The sequence below is a fragment of the Cynara cardunculus genome (assembly GCF_001531365.2).
Source record: "Cynara cardunculus var. scolymus isolate 2C chromosome LG 10, CcrdV1, whole genome shotgun sequence".
NCBI lineage: Eukaryota > Viridiplantae > Streptophyta > Magnoliopsida > Asterales > Asteraceae > Cynara > Cynara cardunculus.
In genome coordinates this window covers 3502171-3514978 of record NC_037537.1, presented here as the reverse complement: position 1 = coordinate 3514978, position 12808 = coordinate 3502171, and the positions used below count along the sequence as shown (strand labels likewise).

Here is a 12808-nt window from a genome sequence, read left to right as displayed (position 1 = left end):
CTATCATGACCTTTGATGATTAACAAGGATGGCTGGTGTTGCAGTTGAGAACAACGAAACCCATCGAGTTATTGACTTTTGTATTCTCATCTTCAAAGGATGTAGTTGACCTTTGAATCATGTAAGGTCTTGGTTCATTTTGACCAACAAAATGAGACCATGTATGAATCTAGTTTAAAGATGACGATGCACAGAAAGTGAGTGATTTAACCATGTTTATTTTCATACGAAAAGAGTTTTGTGCTTCAAGTATATGTAGCGGTCAACTTGGGAATTGGTGGGATACAAAGATACTTGCTATCAGAGAGTGGGTGATCAGTTCAAACAATGAGATGATGGTGTCAAATGAAATGAAGCAATTTGAATTTGATTTGAAAGAGGTGATGGTTGTATCATAATGTGAGTGAAGTAAGCAAAACTAACCTAAATGTCAAAACTTCCGAGTGAATTTAAGGACTCTATGCTCGTCTTTGTTTTCTTCTATAGAAAGGGTCCACCCAGTCCGTGTCCTCCTTTACAGCCTTTTCCCATCGTTGTTTGAATATTTGAAGCTCAGTTGTCGATTGCCTCCTTATCTGCCATCAACACAACAACATATTACACCCACACCAAACACAACATGCACACGTTACAAAGATCAAAACCCCCATCACTGGTGCGTGAGTATACATATATATATATATATAGAGAGAGAGAGAGAGATCAAAATCTTCACATACAATGTTTAAGGTATGTAAATATATACGAGGATTTTAACTTATATAAATTATCCAAAGAAAGAACAGTCGAATGTAGAGAATTTAGAGGCTCACCTCAGCTCGCACATCAACACCATGTTTCTGAAGAAAAAAAAAGAGCAGATGAAACCATCAATATAGAAAAACATATGAAAACAAAGCTGGAATCCAAAAGATGAATCAACAAGGGATGGAGTTGAACACAGGGAGACAAAAAGAATTGCATATAAAAAAAAAAGGAAAGGAGGAATACCTTCATCAAATCCACATGATTCGTGGTCTGAAAAAAAAAGATTGTAATTTAATTAATACTGATAGAAGAAGGGGAAAGCAAACTAGTCAATTGCATACCAAATGTGTGATGAGCCAAAATATACACATAATTGAGGGTAAAAAATAATGAAGAAAATGGGCAACCTTTTTAGCAGAAGCCCCGCCTAACGTTTGTATTCCCTGATGGATAATAAATTCGCTATCAACAACTCCCACCTTCTTCGACCGGTCCCCCTTAAGAATATGCAAACAATAGTAGTCAAATTCAGGTTCTAAAAGATGGGCATAATGTGCATGTTTTGGTAACCTGACTTGAAACCGACAGCATAAGGTTTAATTATCGGATAGGTCCAAAACCAGGTTAAATTGGAACAATTCCCATTTTTAGTACTTCTTTTTACAAGATGAAATATAATATTTCAATATTATAATCACATATTTAAACTCACCTGTGCACAGTAGCCAAGTTTCATATCCATCCCCCATCCATGAACAAGGTCGTTCTGGGAGTAGACAAATTGAATTCTTATCAACCGATAAACAATTGTATAAAGATAGAAAACAAATCGTGGGAAATGGAAATTTAGAAAAGAATGTATCCAGATGCAAAGAAGCAATCGAATCAGTATGTTGAATATCAATTGCATGGAGAAATAGTTGAATAAATATGTGGTTTGAGCACCCTTTTAAGCTAGCTTTTGGGAGTGAGTTCTACCCAAGCCCATTTATCACAGTATTGGAGGGAGGGTGTTGAAGTAGTATATGTCTCACATAGATACTTATATGATAGGACTTTAATACCACATGGTCTCAAAGCAAATAAAGTTACAAACTTTATGCTAAACAGTACAAACCCGAATTTGAAACGAAACAGATCAAAATAAAGATGAACAAACCACAAGTAAAGGAAGCAAAGCACTATCACTCACTAATTAACCTGGTTCCACCACTGGTTGGATGGTGTACCTCCAGACGTGAATGGGGGATTGTTTATTCACCCAAGAGAAACCGAAAGAGGATTACAAACCTAATCACAAATTGTGATTCTAACTCTCAAAGCTATTAATGCTAATCCTCAAACTGTTTCTCTCTTAAATTTCATGATACAAAGATGGGGATGGAAGTGTTATATTTATACTAAAACCCTACACAAATCCCAACTTTATCTGAATGCTAAAAATATAAAAGAAAAACGGATTTATCAATTGGCACGGCTGTACTTGCTCAGGCTTTTGCTTTATGTTGTTTTGTATCACATTTTTCAACAATATATACATATATGTGGTTCGGGCGCCCTCCTCAGAGCTAGATGTTGGGAGTGAATTCTACGCAGATCCATTTTTTAGAAGAACCACAATGTAACATTTCCGTCTCTCCAAACTGATGAAAGAAATTTAATGCAACAATATCACTCGGTTTCCCTTGGCATCCGATGAGTACCAGGTCAGCCACAAAAAAAGATGGAATTCAGCAGTGGAAAAATATTGTAGTCCTTTAGAGTTCAGTGTATTGTCCTCACACAGCCCCAACCACTGCAATGTCTCCGACAGAAGACAAGCAACCAACTTTTTGCTTTTACAACGAGTCAATAATAAAGTAGGGGATTGTCATCCAAAAAATTAATAAACTACAAAGAAAAGATTCCTTCCTCTTTTAAGTAGAGAGGTGTTCCCTAGTCAGATGTTTGGAATTGGGGCAGTATAAGCGATCAAGGAGTAACTCATATCACGGGAGGAATCTTTGTGCAGTTTTTTGAATCTCTATATGTGCAATTCCCTCGACGCCCTCTCAAATAACCGAATCAAACTAGTTAATAAAACATATTCCTTTTTAATCAAATTTATAGCAGAAAATGCCTAAAGGCTCTTTTTTATTGGTTATAAAAACCAATTGGTCATATAAAGACAAAAGAAGAAAAATTAGTAGAAGAAGGAAATCAGTGACCCATGGCAATGAACTGGTGGTTGAACCAGCCTTGGGTTGGTCTCTTACCCACCACATGACAATTTATCATTGGTAAATAAAATTATTTTCATTCATTTAATTATTTTTAGTCATACTTCTTACTCAAATGTTTTTTATTCACTTAATTCTTTTATTCATTTAATTATTTTTACTGTTTAGAATTTGAAGCTTTAATATATTTTTTGTAATCTAGAGTAAAACACAAATTAATTATAGATGATAAAACATTAAATAATAACTTGTATAAAAATATGTAGTATTGGGTTGAGTAACTAATGAATCCAAATATCAGGTTGGGTTGGGGTGCAAAGTTGTGTATGTGGATGAGAGAGGAAGTCCTTTTTTTTAATAGTAAACTACGATTTTCATCGCTGTTGTTTGATGTCTATAACGATTTTCGTCCCTGGTCTCTAAAAACTGCTTTTTTCGTCCCTGTGCTTTGTACTTTGTTCATCCCTCATAGCTCATACTAACACTCTCAAATAGTCTGTTAAATTAAGTAAATTTTTGGTCTTTTTACTATTTTAACTTATTTTTTATCAAAAAAATTAATAACAATATTATATATTATTTACATTAAATTAATTTATATATCTATATTATATATATAGGGTTGGGTTCACGTGAGACCAGTCTGTTTTCGTGAGACCCGTGAGACCACATTTTTACACTTGAAACTTCACAGCAAAAACACTTTGAAGGTTTAAAAAAGTCGAACCTTCACTGCAAAAACACTGTGAAGGTTACCTTCACAACATTTTGTTGTGAAGTTTCAAGTGTAAAAAGCTGGTCTCACGAAAACAGGCTGGTCTCACGTGATCCCAAGTCTATATATATATATATATATAGGTTTTTTTAAGAAGTGGTAAGTATTTGAGAAGTAGAGAAGTGATCCTAGGCCTTCATCTGATCAAGATTTGCGGCTTTGACTGTGAAGCACCGGATAGTTCCTCGCATGCTATGTGGAAAATAGAGGGGTAGTTTCGTAACTTTTACAAATAGGCGGGGCAAAAAAAGTGCATATGTGAACCCGTGTGATTCACATATGAACTAATTAACTGATTCATATATGAACCCGTGTAATTCACATATAAACTATGGGTTCACATATGCACTTGGTTGCCGCCTATTTGTAAAAGTTACGAAACTACCCCTCTATTTTTCGCTTGACCAGTCAAAGCCACAATTTTTAACCAATCTTGACCGTATGAAGAGCCAGGATCACTTCTTTACTTCTCAAATACTTACCACTTCTCAAATGAACCTCTCCTTATGTATATAAGTACGTATATACATACACTCCAGACAATGACCGACTTCATTACCATCTCCGGCGAGTTCCCCCTCCTCCCCCTCGGCCGAAGATGGTAATGAAGTCTGTCATTGTCTGGAGTGTATGTATATACGTAGTTACGTACTTATATATATATATAAGGAGAGGTTATAAACTGCTCCAATTCCATGTCACACTAACAACCCTCCTTCTCCCCTCCATCTCCGGTGATAGATCCTCTTTGTAGGTTGATAGCAGAAACATAGGAGGAGAGGGGATTCCATGAAAAAAGGGGAAAATGGAATTATGCAAATGAAAGAATGGTGATTCCATGTCACACTAGCAACCCCCCCCCCCCCCCACCCTTTCTTCGGTGGCACACCGACACCCCGTTCCCTTTTGCAAACCACCGGTGAGAAATCCACCATGACGAGAACCTAAATCCTCCAATAAACAAGGATCAATTCCTCAGATAAAAACAAAGACCAAAAACCAAATCAAATTGGGTTTAAATAATTTGCAGGTATATACCTTTAATGCCAAGGAAAAGGGAGCCCTTGATGCTTTTCTTTTTTCCTCTTTTTCCATAAGGTTTTCATTTTCATTGAAGCAAGTTAATTATCAATTGTGATTGTAGGAAACTGAAGAAAATAAACTCCATCTTCAACCCATAAAAACCCACCACCACCGGAGCTCACCCTCACTGGTACCACCAAACCTCACCTTCTCTGGCTTTGCCCCACCTATCTTTGAACGTCCGTGTCCTCTTCTTCATCTAAGCACCATTGATCTGGTTTTCTACTTGGTGAACTAACAGACGAAAAACAAAGGTTGATTCTTCACTACTTTTTGTATGCGTTTTAGATCAATATAATCTATCGATTTTCGTTTTCGATTCATAGATGGGTTTATGATTTTGGTTTTCCAAATATTATCATATGATTAAATTTGTTGATTGGTTTCTCGATTTTGGTTTGAATCATCACATCGATTGATCTATACACATAAGGGTGTGTGTGTTATACACAGTCACACCTATATTAGGTATGTTTACCCGTATGGGAAAGGGATGTTGGAGATAGAGACGATTAATTTCTAAAATTTAGAGGCCACCATGGAGAAGATGAACCATAGGTTATGTAGATGAAAGATCGATGGGTTTTCTTGACTTTTTGGTTCACAAGAATCGCGAAGGGAGGGGTTGAAGAAAGGTAACTCACAGATCTTGAATACAATCAACGTTACTACATAGCGATTTGTTCAAATCGAAGCCAACTCAGTGTTGAGGGCTCAGGTAAGTGAGCTAAGCCAAAGACTAGATTCTCTTAATGAAATCATCATTTACATCAACGCAAATACCAATTGTACAACCAATCAATGCACGAATGAGTTTGATTTCGTGGAGAATTGGGAGGCTCACTGGAGATGGGTTAAAGGAAGGGGAGGAAGATGGGTGCAGGGTGGAGGGTCATGGTGGGATTTGTGGGAAGAGGGAAGAGTGCGTAGGGGTATAATATAATAGGCGAGGGATCGTGTGAAAGGAGAGTTAAGGTGAAAAGCGTAAGAAGAAATCTAGACCCTTGATCACTTATAATCTCTTACCCACCCATGAATTCCGCTTCTCACGGGAATTGATCCGGTGCATCTCATTGCATCTCATCCTAAGGTGCATCCAGTGGAGGAGATCCTTTCTTACGTTTCTCACCGTAACCTTCCTTCTCACCAGAACCCAACCCTAATATAATAACATCTATAATATAAAAATTATTTAATAAAAAAGGTAGAAAAAACAAAAAAAGAGACAGAGACAAAAATACCCTTCATTTAACTTACTTTTTTTACGAAGTTAGTCTGAGGGACAAAAAACAAAAGAAAATGCAAACCACAGGGACGAAAAAAGCAACTTTAAACCACAGGGATGAAAATGTTACAAACACCAAACCACAGGGACGAAAATCGTAGTTTACTCTTTTTTGTGAAAGAATGGATTAGGTTGGATTGATGATAAACATAGTCCAAATAACCTGACACTGGCAGAGTTGGTCCTTTCTAGATTAAAAAAATGTGAAGTAATCATAATTATTTATCATATTTTCCAGTTGAGTGATACCAATCATGCCTGAAACAAGGATCTACAGGAGTGCTTAGTTAACATACTACAAAAGGGAGACTGCCACAAACAGTGGAGGAAAAAAATTGTGGGCAAGCTACTGAATAATTCAGATGCTGCTAATCTGAAACATCAAAAACAATGGGTGCAACAAAAGTTGGTGAAGCATAGTGCCTAGTTCTCCTTTATTGGTAAAGAGTAATATGTTCAATGAAATATCAAATACATTGTCAAATGATCGATGGATATCTTAAAAGTTTATCACACAAGTTACCTGAATAAGATGCCAGGCACAATGCCACGCAGCTCTGGAGAAAACTGGAGCCATTCCTTCTACAAATCTGCAAATTTCAAGAACCATATAAATACATTTGAACTAAATTATCTTACAGACATGCAATACTAAGGTTAGCATACGGAGATCTTTTATGCATCTTTGTAAATGAATTCATATATTTCCTCCCATTGAGGCATAAAGCTAACTGCATGGCAAGACTTGGTTGCTTAAACCAATTCCTGTTAACCAAGTTTACATGGCTAGTGGCCAAATGGTCAATGAACCAGCGACACCGGGTTACCAGTAGAGCCCAACCTCCTTGGAGGTCAAGGGTTCAAGTCTCACCAAAGGTGAGGAGTGCGTGTGTGTGTGTGCTTTGTTGTATATAGATATTATATACTTCAAAAGTTCGCATAGCTAGTATGTGTATGCCACCTTACCCAGCACATGGTGGCCCATCACTGTCATCTGAACATTTCACACTGCCTCTGCTGTCATACACTCTCCTGTGAAACTTATTCATTCTCTTGCGAATTGTGATCCGATGATGTATATCAGTGGAATTTGGATCTAAAGCTGGCTGTGATATCTCCAGCCCTTCTGCTTTAACAATATCCAAGTAGCTGCAAATATGAAAAACTAAAAATGACCACTCCATTGAGGAAGCCAATGACAAGAAACCTGAACTAAATTATTAGTCCTTCAAATATTATCAGGTCACAGTAATGGGTTCTCTACTTGGTAGCTTCAGTAACATTGGACTGTCTGAGAAACGAAGGATTATATGCATATTTTCATCAATGATTGACTAGGAAGGGAATTATGCAGCAACATGTCCATTCACATAGACAACAAAACAGAATGGCATCATCAAACAGTAAATATTTGGATGAACAAAAGGCAAATATTCAGAATCAGATTCTAATATATGTTGCACAAGCTTTTAATTCTTGCGAGTGGCTTCAAGCTTTCAATTGCATGGTGAAAGTGTAGTACAGATGGTTCTTATTCATGAAAAAAAATGCTTTTTCAATCTTAGTCCACCAAGACTGCCTTTCACTACAAGCATCTTATGTTCAGGAAAGGTCATAGGTTTGGAGCAAGCGCCTTTTACCACACTTTTTGCTCCTAAGAAGGTGAAAAGCAATACTCCAACAGATGAGTGTATGTGAGAACATAATGTTACATATAATAAAGTAGATAAAGACGATGTCACAGGTCAACCTACCTTCTCGGATTAAAGTGCTGCACTCCTAGGTCTTCATCCCAGAGGAATATATAGTCATAAATCGACACAGCAGCAGGATGCAGAAATCGTTTTGCAAACCACCTAAGATATTAATAAATATTGTAATTAGACAATTATTGCTAACAACTAGATAATTGTTACTCAAGTCATTTTCTCTTTCTACCTAAACTTCTGTAATATAAGTTCCATATTGGGCCAAGCCAAAGCCTTCATAAACAAAGACAGAAAATAGGTTAAAGTTGATATGCTTTGCCCTGCCATAGTCGATTTTCCCAGATAGTCTTTACTCTGGGGATACCAGTGGTTGATTTTTTTGCTCTTTAAGATGGAACATGCATACCAAAAACTTAAGGCTGTACATTACAAAACAATCAATTCAAATAGCATATATTTCATTAGCTTTCCCTAGGAATTGTATCCTTGAACCATTTTCAGATGTTTTCCTCTTGATCTTCCATAGGAACTTATGTTATGGGAAAACAAGATAAGCAAAATAGTGCTGTCCATACCGAAAAGAATTCAAGTGTGACCTTACCACTTTGTTTGGTTCTGAGCTACAATATGTATGACCTTGTTATTCCACTCAAGATCCCGCCAGCCATCGACCTTTCCATCGTAATGGAATAAGATCACAGTAAAATTTTCTGTAAGAAACTGAAAAGACTGGTCTTAGCCCAACATAATTTACACATCAAAACATCATGAGATATACTGAAAATACTGAATATAAATGGCAATCCATTGTTATACCTTTTGAACAATGGTATTAACATTACGCTTTTGTTTGAGACCCACTGGAATTGCCAGCAAATTATGTGTACTGGAAGCATCTCCCTTCTATACATAACAGTTGGCCCATTAAACAAGTCGATGACCATGCACACAAACAATGTTTTGCAAAACAAGATAACCAGAAGAAATATAAATAAAAGAAAAAGATAAGTTTTAGAAATAACAATTCCACCAGATGCAACCTCAATCAATGAAGATTTGTGATGATCAGTATTGCTGGTTACTGAAACTAGAATATTTACATTTATGACCAAAATTTGTACCAAGGTTGTGTCTAACCTTCGATTTCAAACTACTTGTCGACCATAAAGGCTTTAATTCCAAGTCAGATTTAGCTTCAATAATACCACGAGGTAACCCCTTCAAACTTGTGGAAGCTAACACATAATCCTAGAGAATAGCAGTGAAAGCACATTAGTTTCATGCTATAACAAACCCCAAACATGAACAAAATTTAGGTCACAACTTGCACCGTGACAAAGAGAGTAGTAAAGAAGAATAGGATGCTAATAATTTCAATGCTTTTTCAAAATCTACCTTTGACGTGTAGAGTGGATCAAATCTTGAATCCAGCTGATGAGACAAATCAGTAAAACATTCATATTAGTGAAGTAACGTAAATAGGAAGATTGAAATTTCAAAAACATCTTAACCCATGCTTTAGCAAACCTCCTAATAAGTTTCCGGATAAGGTACTATAGCTCTATAAGACGGGAACAAATTTTTACCACACATTTTAAACAGTGATTCATCAAGGAAGAAATGGAAAAGCATCTAGAACAAGAGCTAGTCACATGAAATATGCAACACTTCCTAAAAGCTACAAAATGGCACCAATAATGCTTATGGTAGTTGTCACGGACATAGATCTCCTTTATTAACGAATACGAGTTCGGAAATATCCAGGGAAATACAACCTTTTTGGTTTTGAATATTGACAATTGAAGATTCACAAATGCCAAAGTTTCCTATCTTGGCAATAGCTAAAAACAATTGGTGCAGAAGAAGCATCGAATTATCAGTAAACTGACAGTTAATTAAAGACGTGCAAGATTCATTATCCTTATCTACTCTTATTATCCTCAATAATCTGATCAATTGCAATTTTTACCTCTGTTTCCAGGTACTGATAATTTGTGGTTCTATATACAATATACAGCATTATGATACAAGCAGCTCCCATGAATGGTTTCATTTTGACTCCATAACGTCCCTACATGTATAGAACTTACATCATTAGGATTATTCAAAGCTTTCTCAATAATGTAAACTAAGAGCAAATGTCTCAGAATCAAACTCTACAACCACATAAACTTACCCAATCAAAATGGAGTCGTCTTTTCCTCAATAGATTCCTCCATGATTTTGCTTCCCTCATCAACAGCACTAGTTTATATATACTTTCATACCAAAATGCAGCTGTTAGAATGAAGAACATATCAGTACTAGAGGACAAACAAGCAAATTATGATCATAGAAAACGGATACAAGCTAGCTGGTCCACCAAGACTTGAATATAAATTCACACCAGTAATAATAACCAGTAGAACAAACTGTATTGTCGTAGAAAGCCTTTTTCTACATGTTCTATTAATAGCAAATAATGCATTTAATAAAAGCTGGTTCGACACAATCTAACATAGAGATTGTCAAGGAAAACCCCACCCTCAAATACCCCAAAACACATTTCCCAGCATGAATTAACTTAACTGGTTTCAGTGAATAACCATAAGATGTAGATATCATACAAAGCCTAAGCTATGCTAAAGATTTTATAATAATTTCTTACGTTATCTTACACTAGAAAACTGCAGATAATTTTCACCAAATCAAAGCAGCCATATATGTTCCAATCGCTGCTGAACCATTATCTTGAGCAATGATAATCGAAGTTATGCTCAGTCATTCAACTCTGGAATGCTCTTTCAACCATGCTTCCTCGTACTTCACTCAGTGCATGTATGGTGATTCAGAATTGGAAGATGGAAGATAGCTTTAAGAACAAATATAAGGTCCAATAGATTAGACTTCCTTGTTAGCCAGCAGCGTATTCAAATTGGCTGTCTTTAACAGGTCCCTCAAATTTAAGGATTTTGTGGATCACATAGAAGCTCATGACAAAAACCATAGTTAACAGTTACACATAACATGCTTAATAAGCAAGCAGGTTATTGCAATTTAAGTGTAGCAGTGAAATAAACTTTTCTCCAAATTTATGCTAATAGAATGTTGTTGAAATTTAAATTCTTTAAGTCCTCCTACAAGCAACCCAATTACCATGAATTTTGAACAAACTCACAAAAGTAATGTAAAACAGCAAGATGCAAATACCATCCTTAACTAGCTTAGGGTTTGTATGATGCAGATATATTAAGCTACCAATTTGAGTGCTCAGCCAGCTTTTTTATAGTTTTTCATTTATCTTCTTCAAATATACTTGGCTGTTTACATAAAGATGTAATTGGCTAAACATATCTTACGAAAGTGCAATACATATTTGAAGGATTCGATATGAGTTGCAGCAAGTGCTGACTCGGCTATACAGTATTGCAGGTTTGACTCCAAACACCTAACCAAATAATGTTAACTGTTTGTATCCTAAACAACCAATTCTAGCAAGACCTTCAACTTCAAAGCATCATCTCTTACTTGGATCAACATGATAACAATTTGCAGCTGCTACAAGCATCTGCTATTATTATGCCTTTTAATACAGTACCTCCACTCCTTTTTTTTTTTTTTTTGGGGGGGGGGGGGGGAGGCTAACTGAAAAATAAGCCCACCCTGTTTGGAAGTTTCAACTACAATCTAAGAAATCGCAACTTTGACATCATAACTCAATCTTCAATCCTTACATTTACTAATCTAGACAACAACAGCTCTGTAACCATCAGGATTTTAATCAACTGCAAATGCGCGTGCAAACTATGAATTGTATCGACAAGTGACAAATCTAAGATGCAAACTCTGCGTGTGCGGGGGGTGTGTGTGTGTCAGAGAGAGAGAATTACTTAAACCTCATGACCTAAAATACATCAAAACACACAGAGATTTTAGTAAGGGAAAAGAAAACAAAACCTCTTCCATAGAGAGAGAAAGAAGTGTCTCGGTTTTTTCTTGAGATCTTCTGTTGTTGCTTCTCTAAATCACCAAAAACAAAAAACAAAATAACAGCAAGCACACATATACATGCAAACACAGACACGCGAAACCAGTGGAGTGATGATTAATGACTGTGTGTTCGGATTCTGAAAATTTTCAAGTAGAGATGAGAGTGATAATAGTAGACATAAAATCAATAGATCCTACAGCGACTCTCTGAGATTTATCGATTATACATTTTCAATCAGAGATCGGAAAAATGATAAGAGAAGAAACACCGACCTGAAAGATTTTCAGATGAATCAGCAGAGAATAGTTGGATTACATGAAGATTTTTCCGGCCGGCGAGGAAGATATCAACTCCGATTAAAATCCTATTTTGGTGCGAGACTGTGTATATATTTATCGAACAAAATTAGCCGCGGGTATTGCTTTGACTGTTTGCTAGTTTCTCACTTTTTAGAGAGAGAAACAGAGTGTTAGAGAGAGAGTAAAGAGTGTCGGAAATTGCCACGTTAAAAGTGAGAAATTTTTGTACATTTTGTATGCATGCTGTTGCTGTTGCTGTTGCTGTTGCGCTCCCAAATCTATATAATAGTAGAAATAACCCAACAAATTTCTCATTTTAAATAGTTCAGGGCTCTTTACTTAAATGCTTATTCGGTAAATGTTTATTGATATAAGTTAACATTATAATTTATTTTGATGTGTAAGATTTTAATATATCAAAATGTATTGAATGCAATAATTTACCTGGTAAGCGCTTACGTGGGTAAAAGTCGTCATCTTCACTTACCCGGTAAAACTCTTCATCCTTCTCATCACTCTTATCCGATAAGATTCTTGGCCTTTGTCATGTTAATCCGACGAGAAAATTTATCCGTTAAACACTTACCAGATAAGCGTTTAGTAAACGGCCCATTAACTTTTAAATTACTTTTAATGGAAAACTCATTAAATATTTCTATTTTAAATAATTGAGTTTCTTTGAATAGAAAACCATTAAATTTTATATTTTTAAATGTTTTTT

The 12808-nt window shown here is 36.0% G+C and overlaps 1 protein-coding gene across 7 annotated transcripts; it reads right to left on the bottom strand.

The window, feature by feature from the left end:
* Nucleotides 1–341: 341 nt before the first annotated feature.
* Nucleotides 342–12235, bottom strand: LOC112519523. 7 transcript variants are annotated; one of them, XM_025127700.1, is made up of 16 exons: nt 12061–12235; nt 11755–11817; nt 9995–10095; nt 9788–9889; nt 9214–9249; nt 8956–9066; nt 8635–8721; nt 8420–8538; nt 7864–7965; nt 7076–7258; nt 6633–6699; nt 1460–1513; nt 1155–1244; nt 991–1017; nt 813–839; nt 342–575 (listed from the first exon to the last, which is right to left on the bottom strand). In XM_025127700.1, exons 3-16 carry the CDS (start codon nt 10052–10054, stop codon nt 459–461), a joined length of 1182 nt encoding a protein of 393 aa, XP_024983468.1. In that variant the 5' UTR covers nt 10055–10095; nt 11755–11817; nt 12061–12235; the 3' UTR covers nt 342–458. The 7 variants fall into 7 exon arrangements, with proteins under 7 accessions (XP_024983468.1, XP_024983472.1, XP_024983474.1 ...); XM_025127704.1 differs by having other exon boundaries at nt 8635–8718; XM_025127706.1 differs by lacking the exon at nt 9214–9249.
* Between the last annotated feature and the right edge of the window lie 573 nt (nt 12236–12808).